The sequence below is a fragment of the Pituophis catenifer genome, unplaced genomic scaffold (genome assembly GCF_029215685.1).
Source record: "Pituophis catenifer annectens isolate HBS135680 unplaced genomic scaffold, rPitCat1.0.hap2 SCAF_12, whole genome shotgun sequence".
Classification (NCBI taxonomy): Eukaryota; Metazoa; Chordata; class Lepidosauria; order Squamata; family Colubridae; genus Pituophis; species Pituophis catenifer.
In genome coordinates, this window is record NW_027256892.1 from 24,655,846 (window position 1) to 24,672,249 (window position 16,404).

Genomic DNA, 16,404 nt, shown 5'->3' on the forward strand with positions numbered 1-16,404 from the left:
TTATCTTTCCGCCTTCACCTTGTACTTGAGGGTGAGGTAAGCCAGAAGGCGGATGATGAAAAAGAAAACACCTAAGATGGCAAAGTCGAGGTACAGTTTGGCTTCTTCCACATCCAACTCCTTCAAGATCTTGGCTGGATCCTGGAAGGGGCAATCCATCTCTGTGCAGTCCAGATTTCCACGGTCCATGGAGTAGATGGTGAGGATGATGCCTTCAAAGCCATACCTGAGCCAGAGCAAAGGAGAGAGTGGAAATGGAGCTACAGGATAAATGGAAGGGTCCTTCAACAAATGGACTGGCATCTAGCATAATTCAGTATGACAGAGGTAGGGGGAAGGAGAGATGATAGATAGATAGATAGATAGATAGATAGATAGATAGATAGATAGATAGATAGATAGATAGATAGATAGATGATGGATAGATGGATGAAGATGGATAGATAGATGGATGGATGGATGGATGGATAGATAGATGGATGGATGGATGGATGGATGGATGGATGGATGGATGGATAGATAGAAGATGGATAGATTTATTTATTTATTTATTTATTTATTTATTTATTTATTTATTTATTTATTTATTTATTTATTTATTTATTTATTTATTGTTAAATTTGTATCCCGTCCTTCTCCCTGAGGACTCAGGGCGGTGAACAGCCAAGTAAAAACATAAACTACAAACATTAAAATACAATTAAAAATATATATATAAATTTGGCCCCATGATTAAAAACAATAACAAACAATTAAAAACATTTTAAAAAGTGTTAGGCCAGCCCGGCTTGCTGGAAAAAGAAGGTTTTAAGGGCACGGCGGAAGGCAACGAGGTCTTGGATTCTCCTTATCTCTGGGGGGAGCTGATTCCAGAGAGTGGGTGCCCACACAGAGAAGCCCCCCCCCAGGGGTCACCAGCCTACATTGTTTGGCTGATAGCACACTGAGGAGGCCCTCTCTGTGGGAGCGCACCGGTTGATGGGAGGCCGTCGGTAGCAGCAGGCGGTCTCAAAGATAGCTAGGTCCTATGCCATGGAGCGATTTAAAGGTGATAACCAACACCTTGAAGCGCACCCGGAAGACCACCGGGAGCCAGTGCAGCTCACGCAGGAGAGGTGTTGTATGGGAGCGCCATGCGGCTCCCGTGACTACCCGCGCAGCCGCATTCTGGACCAGTTGGAGCCTCCGGGTGCTCTTCAAGGGGAGCCCCATGTAGAGAGCGTTGCAGTGTTGCAGTAGTCAACTAGATGGATGGATGGATGAAGATGGATAGATGCATGGATGGATGGATGGATAGATAGATAGATAGATAGATAGATAGATAGATAGATAGAAGATGGATAGATAGTTGGATAGATAGTTGGATAGAAAGATAGATAGATAGACAGAAGATGGATAGATAGTTGGATAGATAGATAGATAGATAGATAGATAGATAGATAGATAGATGATGGATAGATAGTTGGATAGATAGATAGATAGATAGATAGATGATGGATAGATAGATAGATAGATAGATAGATAGATAGATAGATAGATAGAAGATGGATAGATAGATAGATAGATAGATAGATAGATAGATAGATAGAAGATGGGTAGATAGTTGGATAGATAAATAGATAGATAGATAGATAGATAGATAGATAGATAGAAGATGGATAGATAGTTGGATAGATAGATAGATAGATAGATGATGGATAGATAGATAGATAGATAGATAGATAGATAGATAGATAGATGATGGATAGATGAATGGATAGATGGATGGATGGATAGATAGATAGATAGATAGATAGATAGATAGATAGATAGACAGATAGATAGACGGATATGGTAGATATGGTAGATATCTAGATACAAGAGAGAGAAAGAGAGAGAGAGAAGACAGACAGACAGACAGCATTTGCTGACAGCAGGAGAAATTCTGTTTTCTTTTCCATGATGGGCTGAAGAACAACTGTAGCCTCCAGATTACAAAAGCCATGTGATTTGCATGATCACGAGACAATGATGTGTCGTCATCGTCATCATCATCATCATGGCTTCTGCTGGATGTCTATGACTGAAGCTGTCTGGACCTCAACCTGAGCTGAAGGGAGCCCATTTCAGGAGGCTCCAGAGATGGAGGTGCTTTTCTTTAGCAAAGCCCCTTACCTCACATAGGAGACGTAAGTACTCCACCGAAGGTAGGTAGGGATGGTCTTGAAACTGACAAAGAAGCCAGAAAGGAGAAGGACTGGGATGGCTGAAACAGGACCCACGAAAGTAGCCACCTGGGAGGAACATGGTGGGAGATAAGAGACATGTAAGATGGTTGGAAGGGGACCAAGGTGGAGGCTGAAAACTCAGGATTTCCAATCTGGATATGTAAACCAGCCTCCCACAGATTGGGGTCCCCCACCATCCCAAGCCAGGTAGGCCTTGTGGTCCTCTTTGTCCCAAGAGACCAGGTGTGGAAAGCAGGTTTTAAGTAGATGCCTCTGTTTTTATCTCCTTAGTTCTGCGTTCCAGGACTGCGATTTGTCTAATTCAGGGGTCACAACCTTAAATATACTCAAAGAGCCATTTGGACCCGTTTCCCACAGAAAAGAAAACACCGGGAGCCACAAAACCTGAGTGGGCGTGGCCAACTCGATTTCACTCACTTCCACCAGTCACATGACACCCCTTAGCCACGCCTACCCAGCCGGTCATTAGGACAGAGAACCAGTTGTTAAAAAACACCAGGAACCACAAAACCCTTTTGACATCTCTCTCCCCCTCCCTCTCCCCCCTCTCTCTGTATCGCTCTCTGTCTCTCTCTCTCTCCCTCTCTCTCTGTATCTCTCTCTCTCTGTCTCTCTCTCTCTCTCCCTCTCTCTCTGTATCTATGTCTCTCTCACTCTCCCCCTCTCTCTGTATCTCTCTATGTCTCTCTCTCTCTCCCTCTCTCTCTGTATCTCTCTCTCTCTGTCTCTCTCTCTCTCTCCCTCTCTCTCTGTATCTATGTCTCTCTCTCTCTCTCCCTCTCTCTCTGTATCTCTCTATGTCTCTCTCTCTCCCTCTCTCTCTGTATCTCTCTATGTCTCTCTCTCTCCCTCTCTCTCTGTATCTTTCTATCTCTCTCTCTCTCTCTCTCTCTGTATCTCTCTATGTCTCTCTCTCTCTCCCTCTCTCTCTGTATCTCTCTATGTCTCTCTCTCTCCCTCTCTCTCTGTATCTCTCTATGTCTCTCTCTCTCCCCCTCTCTCTCTGTATCTTTCTATGTCTCTCTCTCTCCCTCTCTCTCTGTATCTCTCTATGTCTCTCTCTCTCTCCCTCTCTCTCTGTATCTTTCTATCTCTCTCTCCCTCTCTCTTCCTCTCTCTCTGTATCTATGTCTCTCTCTCTCTCTCCCTCTCTCTCTGTATCTCTCTATGTCTCTCTCTCTCCCTCTCTCTCTGTATCTCTCTATGTCTCTCTCTCTCCCTCTCTCTCTGTATCTATGTCTCTCTCTCTCTCTCCCTCTCTCTCTGTATCTCTCTGTCTCTCTCTCTCCCTCTCTCTCTGTATCTCTCTATGTCTCTCTCTCTCTCCCTCTCTCTCTGTATCTTTCTATGTCTCTCTCTCTCTCTCCCTCTCTCTCTGTATCTTTCTATCTCTCTCTCCCTCTCTCTACCCCTCTCTCTGTATCTCTCTGTCTCTGCCCTGGCCGCTTCTCCATCCCCCGCCATCACCCTTACTTTCTCAGGCCAGGCAAGGAGTGACTGGGAGGGGAGAGAGAGGGGCGGGGCCAGCCAGTGATGGGATCACCCCACAGGGAGCCATAGCAGAGGGCCCAAAGAGCCGCATGCAGCTCCGGAGCCGCAGGTTGCTGACACCTGGTCTAATTAATTGTACGATTACATCCCTTACATCATTTTTTTAAAATTTTGCATCTTCGGAAGATCCTGGTTTTGGACCTGGGTGTTTTTCATCAACCCAAACAGAGACGATCTTGGAAGGATTACGGAGAAACGTTGAGGAACAAATAGTGAAGGAAGCTGATTTTTGTAATCCAAGACCAACCATAGCGAATTCGGAACCTCTTGGCGCGTTCGTATTTATTCCTCTCCCCACAAATTTTCAGATTTGGGCCTGTCTCCATGACTGAAATGACCCAAATGCCTTTTGAGAGGTGAGAAGACACCTAGGCGCCCTTAAAAAACAGGACGTAGGAATTGGTCCCCGGCAAAACCTCTTCTATTTACACGACTGTGAATTCCTTTCATTCGCAGTCAGCAAGGCCTGTCCAAACAGTCTTTCAGAGGCATATTTATCAACACAGACCTTATCTCGCTTGGCAAGCTGCCACATAACTTGTTTCCAAATGCAGAGTAAGGCAAAACTTGGCACAGAGTCTCTTAGAGTCGCGAACAGAACTTTCCATTCTTGAAACTACCGACCGACCGAATTGTTTCCTGCAAAAGGCCCCTCCCCGGTCACTCCTCTTTTGTTTCCTATGGGAGGGGTCAATCGTCTCCAAGGTGTGGCTTTACTTCCAAGTCGACCTTGCTTTCTGAGTTGTTCTTGTCCTCTGGCAGCTCTGCACATGCACACACTGGGAACGGGCTCCAGCTTTTCCTCTACCTCACTGCTGTCTATCTCCCCCTCTGCCTCCGACCCAGAGCCCTCGTCCGAGCTTTCTCCAGCTCCCAGGACTGGCCCAGGTTCCTCCCCAACCTCCTCACTGTCTGACTCTGCCACCGGCGGGCCACAACAACTCCTTGACATGGTCTTCTAACTCAAAAGAGTGTGTTTGTGTGTATGTCTGTGTGTGATATGTGTGAAGCCGCTCGCTTTAAAAAATACTTGTTAAAGAAGGACCTTGATTAGATCTTACAACTCGGCTCCCTCTTTTTTGATCCTTAATTCCTTTTCAGGGACGATCATGTTAGACTTGGGGTGACAATTTGAGGTCCCCTCTCCATCAGGAGGGGCTCCTGTACCACTCTGGGCCATGTTGCTATATAGACTCACTTGTGGGGAGCTGGAGGCTGCTCCGATTAAGAGACCCACAGATTGGGCCACCAAGGCGGTGCAGGTGGCCAACGCTGAGAAGAGCAGGAAGCGGATGGCTTCGGGGGGCTGCCCAGTCATCCAGTAGACAATGCTACAGTAGGTGATGGGACAGATGATCTGTAGAAGAAATGGGGGACCAATGAACAAGGATCTGGTTGAAGTAGTTGGTTGAAATGGCTTTCAGTTAAGGGGAGGTCAGCGTCCTCCACCAATGGAAGCAACCAAACCTTGGCTCTACCACCACAGATACTGTATTTTTCGGAGTATAAGGCACACTTTTTCCCCACCTAAAAGAGGGTGAAAATTTGGGTGTGTCTTAAACACCGAATGTAGCCCCCCCCTTGCCCCACCCTTTGGCGTCTGCCTCCCAGTAATTTGCCTCCTTACAGCAAACAGACTGACCCTAATCAGCACAACCTGATTAGCACAAGCAGCTGATTGTCGGTTGGATCAGCCTCCCGACCATCAGCTGTTTCAGGCTGCAGGGATTGCCATTGCCTAATGCCACCTCCGCATGGCCCATTTTCGGCCTCCGCACACCCCGTTTTTAGCTGCTGCGCGCCCCATTTTCTGCCCATTCCAGTCCCCGCCATCTGGAACCGGAGGAAAATGGAGCCCACGGAGGCAGCAATAGGCTTATGGCAATCCCTGCAACCTGAAACAGCTGATGTTCAGGAGGCCGATCCAACCAACCATCAGCTGCTTGTGGTAATCAGGCTGTGCTGAAGCTGAAACGGGCTGTTTGCGGCAAGGAGGCAAATTGCTGGGAGGCAGAGGCAGGTTTGTTTTTGAGGCAGAGGCAGGTAGATGCATCTTACACCCCCCCCAAAATACGGTAGTCCTCGACGTATGACCATTTGTTTAATAGCCAAAGTTATAACAGCACTGAAAGAAAGGACTTTTGGCCAGCCTTCTCATGACCATCCCAGTGTCCTCCAGTCACATGATCAAAATTCAGATACTTGGCATGTATTGATGAAGTTGTATCACCCCGGGGTCTTGTGATGGCCATTGGTGACCTTCCCAGGGGGCTTCTGATAAGCAGAGAGGGTGGGGGTGGGAGAAAGCCAGATTTGCTTAATGACTATGGCAAGGAAAGGTCATAAAATCAGGGCTGATTTAACAAACGCATCGCTTAGCGATGGAAGTGCCGCCGGTCCCAATTGTGATTATAAGTCAAGGACTGCCTCTATGTTCAGCTGCACCTGTTGAACCTCGGCTTTCTATCACGCTGTAAAAAGCAGTGGACCCCTCCCGATGGCAGAAGTAGGAGGTCAGGAGGATGAAGTGCTCACCTGAAAAGGAATATCTGCTACAGTTTTGGCCAGAAAGTAGGCCTTTAGACTGTACCAGTAGTTGAGATGTTCTCGCAGGAAGACAGACATCTCCAAAGGGACTGCAAAGAGAGGAAGAAAGAGACAGAGAGAGAGAGAGAAGGAGGGTGGGAAGGAGAGGGAGAGAGAGGGGGGTGAGTTGAAAAGAACAGCATATCTGTCAAGGACCTAGGAGTACTCATCTCAAACAATCTAAGCCCCAGAGCTGAATATTCTGATAATGTTGTGACCCCGACTCCCGAGCCTGTCCTAACGGAGGAAGAGGACTCAGAAGGTGATGGGGAGGAACTGACAAGGCCTCCCTCTCCAGGACCCTCCTCCCTGGCAATGCCTCAGGTTCCATCCGAAGGCCAGGAGGAACAGCCTGGGATGTGCCAGGAGGAAGGCATATCGGAGCACCAATTGATAGGGAGCGAGGATGATGAATCCTGGCTTGATCCCAGGCAGCGTCGGAGGGAGAAGCGTGCGCAGCAACGGAAGAGGCGTGGGCGGGCCAGAAATTGAGCTGAGTCACGGAACCACACCCCACCAGGAATAAAAGTGGGTGGGATTGCTCTTCAGGGTTTGTGACGGACAAAGTTAAACCCTGAAAGTCACATCGTGATCTCTGAAATTCGGCTTGGATATATTTTGGGCTGAACATTGACTAAACTCTTATCTCGTGGATAATTTGTTGCTCCTGGAAGAGACTGAAGATAAATCCTCTTCTGCTTTATGGGAGTGAAAACGGTCTTGGCAGGCATTCGGCAGTTTGCTGCCAAAACCTTGGTCTGCCAGGAATTCTAACCTGTTTACCTAATAAAATATTGGCAGGCGTGCTTGGTATTACGTTTGCCTGTGTGGGGAAGGGGGACAGAACAGAGACACCCCGCCCCTGAACAACTCACACGTCAGAATGGTGGGCATCAGAGCAGCAAACATGAGGAACAGCATGGAGAAGAAGAGGAAGCCGGTGTTGTTGAAGACTTTGGTGGCATCGTTGCCGATGTGTAGGTAGAGCAGGCCGATCAACACCCCCGTGAAGATGTGGGACATGAACCTCAGATGAGTGAGGAGCTGCGCAGGACAAGAAGACCCATAAGAAAAGCCGGGGAAGAATTTTCCTGCAAAAGATACTTTCATCTCTTTTTTTTTTTTTTTAAAAAATATTTTTATTGTACATTTTTCTTTATAATACATCACGTTTCCAGTTTTGCAATGACAGTGTACTGGCTGTATCCAATCCTTTTTTTTTTTTTTTTTTTGCTTTAATTTATATGCCGCCCTTCTCCGGAGACTCAGGGTGGCTTACAATGCGTTAAGCAATAGCCTTCATCCTTTTGTATATTTTATACAAAGTCAGCTTATTGCCCCCACAAACTGGGTCCTCAATTTACCTACCTTAGAAAGGATGGAAGGCTGAGTCAACCTTGAGCCTGGCGAGATTTGAACTTGCAGTAATTGCAAGCAGCGGATGTTAATCTGTTAATAACAGTGCTTTAGTCCACTGTACTACAGGCTCTGTAGTATTATACATTATACACCCTGATTCAGGGGTGAAATGCTCCCGGTTCGGACCAGATCGCCCGATCCGGTAGCGATGGTGGTTCGGAGAACCGGTAGCAAAAATCCCTGCTCCCCCAATAAAAGCATTTTTTCTACAACCTCTTCGGCCAAAAAAATGCTTTTAAAAGTAAAAACGAAAGCCTCTGATGATCATGCGGCTCAGTTGGGATCATCAGAGGCTTTTAAAAGCATGCCTCCCTTTCTTTCTTTCTTTCTTTCTTTCTTTCTTTCTTTCTTTCTTTCTTTCTTTCTTCCTTTCTTCCTTCCTTCCTTCCTTCCTTCCTCCCTTCTTTCTTTCCTTCCTTTCCTCCTTCCTTCTGACTGCCTTCCTTCCTTCCTCCCTTCCTTCTCTCCTTCCTTCTACTCCTTCCTTCCTTCTTTCCTCCCTCCCTTCCCTCCTTCTCTGACTGCCTTCCTTCCTTCTTTCCTCCCTCCCTCCCTTCCCTCCTTCCTTCTCTGCCTTCCTTCTACTTCTTCCTTCCTTCCTTCCTCCCTCCCTTCCCTCCTTCTTTCTCTGCCTTCCTTCCTTCCTTCCGTCTTTCCTCCCTTCCTTCCCTCCTTCCTTCTCTGCATTCCTTCTACTCCTTCCTTCCTTCCTTCCTTCCTCCCTCTCTCCCTCCCCTCCTTCCTTCTCTGACTGCCTTCCTTCTACTCTTTCTTTCCTCCCTTCCTCTGCTTGTCCTTCCTTCCTTCCCTCCCTCTAATCTTCCTCCCTCCCTCCCTCCTATATTTAGTTTCTTCTTCCCTGACCCTTACCGTGTCTCTTAGGATGGAAATATAACTCCTCTGGAAAAGGATGCAAAATTGAGTCAGGGTACTAGTAGCAAATGTGTGACTCTCGATATGATCCAAATCCTGGGGCTGAGCAAAGGAGAAGAGAGAGAGAGAGAGAGAGAGAGGGAAAGAGAAAAAGAGTGAGAGAAAGAGAGAGAGAAAGAGAGAAATTGGAGGTTAATAAAATCTCCAACAATTCTAGCGATCTCCAAAGGCGGCTTTGGGTCCCATGGTTTTTCCATGAACTGGAAAGGGCATGTTTTCACATGCTGCCTGCATCCCGTGGATGGGGCTTTGCTTCGTTGGCATGGCCTGGTTTCTGGCATGCCACAGACGGGTGCTGGTCCATGGACCCCTGGTTTATGCCACCTTTTCCAAACAATGCACAAGACGGTGCATTTCAACTGGTAAAAAAATGAGAGGCCGAATGGAAGCAAAATCACCTTGGAACCAGCAAAACTGCCCTTGCCTAACCTAACATGGTCCTGACGTCTTGGGGGCTCCAGCTGTCAAAGAACCTCCCCCCACCCACCCACCCACCCACCGACCCCCGTAGACCACTCACTGCCACGCAGGGTTCTGGCACCAAAGAATCCATCTTCTCTGGACTGCTCTTCTCCTCCTCCATGGTGCACAGCCCATTCTGGACGGCTTGGAAGAGGAGTGGGTTGAGATCGCCATACTCCCCCGAGGCCACCTCAATGACTGCAATGGGGAAGACAGAGGGAGGCAGCTAGGAGTCATGCCTCTGCCAAGAGACGCTCGTCTCTCCTCACCCTTCCCATGCTAAGAATCATTTTCATGAATCAGCGATAAGGTTTAGCGTTCCAGTTCAGGATCCTAGCGAACAGCACAACTGCAGAGGCTCGGGGATCATCAGAACCAACGTAAGATGGGGATGGCCAATTTTGAACCCTGAGTTTCTGAGCAGTTGCTTCGGTATTGGGCCTATATTCCCCATAGGGAGGTTTAATTCCCCATTGCAAGACATCATCGAATGGAAGGTCCTAAGAAAGGGATGCCAACGTTAGCCTTCTCTGGTGACTTTCCAGAAGTGGACAAATTCCCAGAATGCCCCTGTTGACCCAATCGTTGATTAGAAGTTTGAGAATCAAAGTTGACCCAGATAATCAGAATACGTTCCTCATCATGCAAGAGGAACTCTGATGGGTTGGATCAAAAGGGCTTCCTAATCCCATATTGTATCATGTTGTCTATCAAGGATCACTCAGGTGGTCCTAATAGGGAACCCATCAAGAAATTCCTGATTCTTAGATCTACCCCCCTCAATTCTCATTTGGTTGACGACTTCAGATCAAGCCATCACTAAATGGCCAGATGTTCAGGAGATCCTCAAATAAAGTACTCAGCATGTCCAGATAAGCTGGGTGAACATCTGCCTGAAACCCTAGAGAGATCTATCCCTGTCTGGATCAGATGGAGCAAGGGCCTGATCTACTACTATGGCAATGGTGAAATCCAAAATTTTTTACTACCAGTTCTGTGGGCATGGTGTGGCTTGGTGAGTGTGGCTTGGTGGGCATGGCAGGGGAAGGAAAACTGCAAAATCCCCATTCCCACCCCACTCCAGGGGAAGGATACTGCAAAATCCCCATTCCCACCCCACTCTGGGGCCCAGCCAGTGGTGGCATTTGCCGGTTCTCCAAACTACTCAAAATTTCCGCTACCGGTTCTCTGAACTGCTCAAAATTTCCGCAGCCGGTTCTCCAGAACCTGTCAGAACCTGCTGGATTTCACCCCTGTACTACGGGATCCTAAGAAAGGACCCATGCCATGCCTCGCTTAACTCTGGTAGGTGCAAAAGCCATCTGTGGCCAACGTGACTTACTGAAATCAGCTGGGTTATGGTAGGTGGGGCAATGCAAGCCAAGCCCTTTTAGATACGGGATGAGGTTGGACACAGCTCCCTTGAAGATACACTGACCTTGGCTGAGGATGTAGAGCTGGACAGAAAGAAGAAGGGAGGAGAAAGTGCAAGTACTGAGTGCAATAAGAGATGTGTCACCCGGGATCCTCAAATCAAAGAGTTCTAAAATGGTGAACTCCTGTCCCACAGATTCTGAGCCCTACAGGCATCCTCCCGCCATCCGGGCACCATCGTGACATTCCCTCACTGCTCGATTGAGAAAGTTGGCTCCTGGGAGTCTCGCGGAAGGCCTCACCTTGTCAAACTTTTCAAAGAGCTTAGCGCTGGGCTGGTGGATGGTGCAGATGATGGTGCGGCCCCCTTGGGCCAAGGATTTCAGGAGGGAGACCACTTGGTAGCAGGACGTGCTATCCAGTCCGCTGGAGAGGCAGAGAAAGAGGGGACAAAGCAGCTGTGGGCAATGGGCACAAGGACAGAGTTGGGGTGGGGGGTGGAATTCTAGACCTGTGGCACAATTGCACTTTGTGTTTCCATTGTGCATTTCTATAACAGTCATTCTTCTTTTTCCTCTGTCTTGGGAAAATGGGATTTTAATAATAATAATAAAAAAAGCTTTCGATTCTGGCACTGAACCCAAAGCATTCTTGATTTCTTCTACAAGTTCTTCTCTACTCGTTGGTCTGATCCTGCCTCAACATCCCACCAACTTCTTGGAGGATTCTCACCAATGTTCTGCAAGATCAAACAAGGCTTAGGAACGAGAGGATGGGGTCACAGTCCTCTAGATGTAGGCAGGGACCAGAGGTGGGGGTCTGTCGCTTACCTCGTGGGCTCGTCAAAAAACATGACTGGAGGATTGTTGACCAACTCAAGGGCGATGGCAAGTCGCTTGCATTGTCCTCCAGAGAGCATGGAGGTTCGGGTGTGGGCACACTCCAGGAGTCCCAAGGCAGTCAAGATCTCGTTCACCTGATTGCAAGAAAAGAATTCCCATGAGAAATGGGCCATGACCCATCCTTTAGGCCAATGCTTCTCAGTAACTTTAAGAACTGTGGACTTCAACTCCCAGAATTCCTCAGCCAGCATGAGGAAATCCATCCATCTTAAGGACATCAGTTCAATGGATTTGTGGATTTCTGGAGCTGAAGTCCACCCATCTTAAAGTCACTGGTCCACTGGATTGGTGGACTTCTCAGAGCTGATGTCCACTCATCCTGAATATGCTAAATTTGAGAAACATAGTGTCATGAAGGGCATCTCAACAGAGGTAGATCAATTCAGGTCAAACTTCAGTCCACTGGGACATCTACTGAGTGACTCCAATTTCAGCCTCTTGCCTTTCCTTATTCCCTCTCTTAGACAGGAAGCCATGGGGGACCCCAGACTCTGCCAAGACCTCCTGACCAGATGCTACGTTTACCAGTTTGGGAACAGCCAAGCTTGTCAACGATGGTCTTAGCTTAGACTTGACTTAGCAAGGCGTCAGCTGCAAACAGCTTGTTGTGGTCCACCAGCAGCCTGCGGAGCTAGCAGCGGAGTCGGACAGTGAGGAGGCTGGGGAGGACAATGGGCCAGTCCTGGAGTCAAAGAAAGGCCCGGATGAGGGCTCTGCGTCGGAGGCAGAGATGGGGCCAGGGCCATCTGGGAGCGATGCACAGACTCCGGAATCTCCAGAGGCAGATAGCAGAGAGGCAGAGGTACAGGAGGAGCCTGTTCCTAGTGCACGCATGCGAAGAGCTGCCAGAAGGCAAGAGCAGCTAAAGCAAAAGGGACGACTCAGGAGTAAGGCCAGGAGATGATTGGCCCCTCCCATAAGGCTTAAAAGAGCAGCAAAGGCTCTTGGGCTCTTTGTAGGAAAGCAACGTTGCTACATTTGTTTCTTGTCGGTGTCTCTTGTTTCTGAACTTCCTGGGGCTTTGCCAAGAAAAGCCTTTGGCAGAGTGCCAAAGAAGACAAAGGTTTGTGATAAGGCCAAAGGACTTTTTCTGAAGGACTTGTTTTGGAATTAATTGGGACTAAGCTGAGAATGAAGTAATTCTCAGCTGTTCTAATAAAATATGTTTGTTTAGGACTGATTGTGTCTGGTAATAACTACCTGGGCCTAGGTCACAACACAGCCCTTCTCAGATGAGTAAGCTGAAGAGATGGGAGAACATCCATCCGTCCACTTGCTAGGAATCCAAACCACCCAGAAAGAGTTTCATTGCGTGGCTGAATGTCCCACCTCCACTTCTCGAGCTTTCACAGACAGCCGAGAATGCCAACTTACCAGCTTCTTCTTCACTTCTTGCTTCTCCTTCAGCTTCAGGTTGGCTGAAACCTGAGTGGAGAAAAAGAAAGGATCTCATTCTTTCCTTTGCTTCTAGGCCAGGGGTCAGCAACCTGCGGCTCTGGAGCCGCATGTGGCTCTTTCACCCCTCTGCTGCGGCTCCCTGTCGCCGCCACAATTTTGAGAGGAACTTCCGGTTATGGGGAGGAAAAGCATGGCGGACCAGGAAGAGACTCTATGGCAAAGGACGGGTTTTCTGGTCAGCTCTACAATTGACAGGGCTTTCAGTTAGGACAGGTAGAGGAAAAGGGATGCCACTCTAGGAGGAGACTCTATGATGGGGGAACCGGGCTTCCTGTTAGGACCTTTGTGGCTCTTTGAGGGTTTAAGGTTGCCGACCCCTGTTCTAGACTTATTGGGGCAACTGGTTTGGAAAGTCCTGGGTTCAGCATCCTTTTTTTCCGGAGGTGAGGTGCCCCCTAACGATATCCCATTTCTCCCATCAGTTGAAGGTCTCTATTTATTTATTTATTTTATTTTATTTTTTAAATTTGATTTATATGCCGCCCTTCTCCGGAGACTCAGGGCGGCTTACAATGCGTTAAGCAATAGCCTTCATCCTTTTGTATATTTTATACAAAGTCAGCTTATTGCCCCCAGAAACTGGGTCCTCAATTTACCTACCTTAGAAAGGATGGAAGGCTGAGTCAACCTTGAGCCTGGCGAGATTCGAACTTACTAATTGCAGACAGCTGGAGTTAAATTACAATGCATTAGTCTGCTGAGCTATCCAGGCTCCTATAAATATTAAATATTTAATAAATATTTTGGCCACCTAATGAGAAGGAAGAAAGGACTCACTGGAGAAGAGCCTAATGCTGGGAAGGATTGAGGGCAAAAGAAGAAGGGGACGGCAGAGAAGGAGGTGGCTGGATGGAGTCACTGAAGCAGTCAGCGTGAGCTTCAATGGACTCCAGAGGATGGCAGAGAACAGGAAGGCTTGGAGAAATGTTGTCCATGGGGTCGCGATGGGTCGGACACAACTTCACAACTAACAACAACAACGATTTAATTTTTTTTTTTAATTTGATTTATATGCCGCCCTTCTCCGAAGACTCAGGGCGGCTTACAATGCACTAAGCAATAGCCTTCATCCTTTTGTATATTTATACAAAGTCAGCTTATTGCCCCCACAACTGGGTCCTCAATTTACCTACCTTAGAAAGGATGGAAGGCTGAGTCGACCTTGAGCCTTGGCGAGATTCGAACCCTGCAGTAATTGCAGGCAGCTGGTCTTAATAACCAGCTTAATAACAGGGTGCCTTAAACCCCTGTACTACCAAGGATCCAGGATTGCAAGCTTTCCTCCACTCACCATCATGGCTTCCCTCACGGTGAGATGAGGCATCAGCATGTCGTCCTGCATAATGTAGCACGACATCTTACGGAAAGTACGCAGCTCCCTTGGATGTCCGTTCACAAGAATTTGGCCTTTCATGCCCGTTTCCCTGAAAGTAAGAAATACAGAAAGCTGCAGGTTGGAGAGCTGATGCTCCTTAGACCTGATGGGGTGCAACCTTGGCACCATTAAGGCTTGTGGGCTCCCAACTCCCGGAATTCCCCAGCCAGCCAATCCTGGAAGTCGACATCCACAAGTCTTCACGTTGCCAAGGTTGGATACCTCTGCCTTAGAAACTTAACTGCCTTGGATTTAAAGCTGGATTTCCTAACAGTGGCAATTTCCAGCTATATGGACTTCAACTCCCAGATTTCCACAACCGGCACAGACGTTTCTGAGAATTCTGGGATTGAACACTGATTTTTTTTCTTAGGAGAGCCTAAACTTTTTGCTCACTTCTTCATTGGCTAGAATTTATTTTTAGGCTTGTGGGGGCCAGCAGAGAGAGGATGCTGAGCAGGGAGATAAGGGGTCTCCGCCTCCTCCACTAACTTCTGGAAGGTTTAAACTCAGAATTGGAGTCGGGAAGTTCTCCAGTTTATTTCACTGTTATTCTGGGCAATGAGGCACCCAACGTAAAGGTAAAGGTAAAGACTCAAGGGGGTGGTGCTCATCTCTGTTTCAAAGCCGAAGAGCCAGCGCTGTCCGAAGACGTCTCCGTGGTCATGTGGCCGGCATGACTCAACGCCAAAGGCTCACAGAACGCTCTTCCCTTCCCACCAAAGGTGGTCCCTATTTTCTACTTGCATTTTTTATGTGCTTTTGAACTGCTAGGTTGGCAGAAGCTGGGACAAGTAACGGGCGCTCACCCCATTACGCGGCACTAGGGATTTGAACCTCTGAACTGCCGACCTTTCGATCGACAAGCTCAGCGTCTTAGCCACTGAGCCACCGTGTCCCTTGAGGCACCCAAGGATTTTCCTAAATCAACCCGAAGATGTTGAAGGAGGTTATCTGGGCATTTGTCAGGATACAGGACCAAATCTTCCCATGAAAAATCAAGCTGCTTCCACACAAAGGAAGCGTTTTTCTCACCGGTATCCGGCCAAGAGGTTCATCAAGGTGGATTTCCCAGCTCCAGAAGGTCCCATAATACCAATCAGTTCCCGACGGCAAAATTTCCCAGAGAGGCATTTTAGCAAGGTCTTGTATCCTGGAAAAGAGATAGGGAGATAAAGGTACTCGAGTGGTCTCGGTGAGCAAAGGCGATGGACTTTTTCATTCACTGATCGTATCTTTCAGCCAGCTAGTGGGACTAAGAAGAAGGGCCTTCTTCTCCCTGTCGAATATCATTCCTGCAGAAATAAAATTGAAAATAAAATGTTATAGATCTCTTCTCTTAAGGAAGTCCATCGGATGGGCCTTCTCCAGGGGTGAAATCCAGCAGGTTCTGACAGGTTCTGGAGAACCGGTAGCAGAAATTTTGAGTAGTTTGGAGAACCGGCAAATGCCACCTCTGCCTGGCCCCAAGTGGGGTGGGAATGGGGATTTTGCAGTATCCTTCCCCTGTCACGTCCACGAAGCCACGCCCACCAAGCCATGCCACGCCCACCAAGCCACGCCCACAGAACCGGTAGTAAAAAAAAATTGGATTTCACCACTGGCCTTCTCTGTGGTGGCTCCATCCCTGTGGAACATCATCCCTATGGGAATAAGATCATCCCTATGGGCCTTGGTAATACAGTGGTCTAAAGTACCCTGTTATTAAGACCAGCTGCCTGCAATTACTGCAGGTTCGAATCTTGCCAGGCTCAAGGTTGACTCAGCCTTCCATCCTTTCTAAGGAGGTAAATTGAGGACCCAGTTTGTGGGGGAAATAAGCTGACTTTGTATAAATATACAAAAAGGATGAAGGCTATTGCTTAGCGCATTGTAAGCCGCCCTGAGTCTCCGGAGAAGGGCGGCATATAAATCAAATTAAAAAAAAAAAAAGATTGGAACTAAGATGTTATAAATGCAGGACAAGAAGCAATGGGTGGAATCTAATCAAGGAGAGAAGCAACCTAGAACTAAGGAGAAATTTCCTGACAGTGAGAACATTTAACCAGTGGAACAACTTGCCTCCACAAGTTGTAAATGCTCCAACACTGGAAGTTCTTAAGAAGATGTTGGACAT

The 16,404-nt window shown here is 47.8% G+C and overlaps 1 protein-coding gene across 1 annotated transcript in view; it reads right to left on the reverse strand.

The window, feature by feature from the left end:
* ABCG4 (ATP binding cassette subfamily G member 4) overlaps positions 1-16,404 on the reverse strand; it is a 27,737-nt gene continuing 11,333 nt past the window's right edge. Inside the window, exons 2-14 of the mRNA XM_070952336.1 lie at positions 15,324-15,441; positions 14,205-14,337; positions 12,830-12,880; positions 11,384-11,529; positions 10,856-10,979; positions 10,522-10,636; positions 9,238-9,377; positions 8,655-8,753; positions 7,241-7,409; positions 6,315-6,415; positions 4,978-5,136; positions 2,155-2,273; positions 1-226 (exon numbers count right to left, since the gene is read on the reverse strand). Coding sequence (XP_070808437.1) covers positions 1-226; positions 2,155-2,273; positions 4,978-5,136; positions 6,315-6,415; positions 7,241-7,409; positions 8,655-8,753; positions 9,238-9,377; positions 10,522-10,636; positions 10,856-10,979; positions 11,384-11,529; positions 12,830-12,880; positions 14,205-14,337; positions 15,324-15,441 — 1,700 coding nt within the window. The remainder of the gene's footprint in view (positions 227-2,154; positions 2,274-4,977; positions 5,137-6,314; positions 6,416-7,240; positions 7,410-8,654; positions 8,754-9,237; positions 9,378-10,521; positions 10,637-10,855; positions 10,980-11,383; positions 11,530-12,829; positions 12,881-14,204; positions 14,338-15,323; positions 15,442-16,404) is intronic.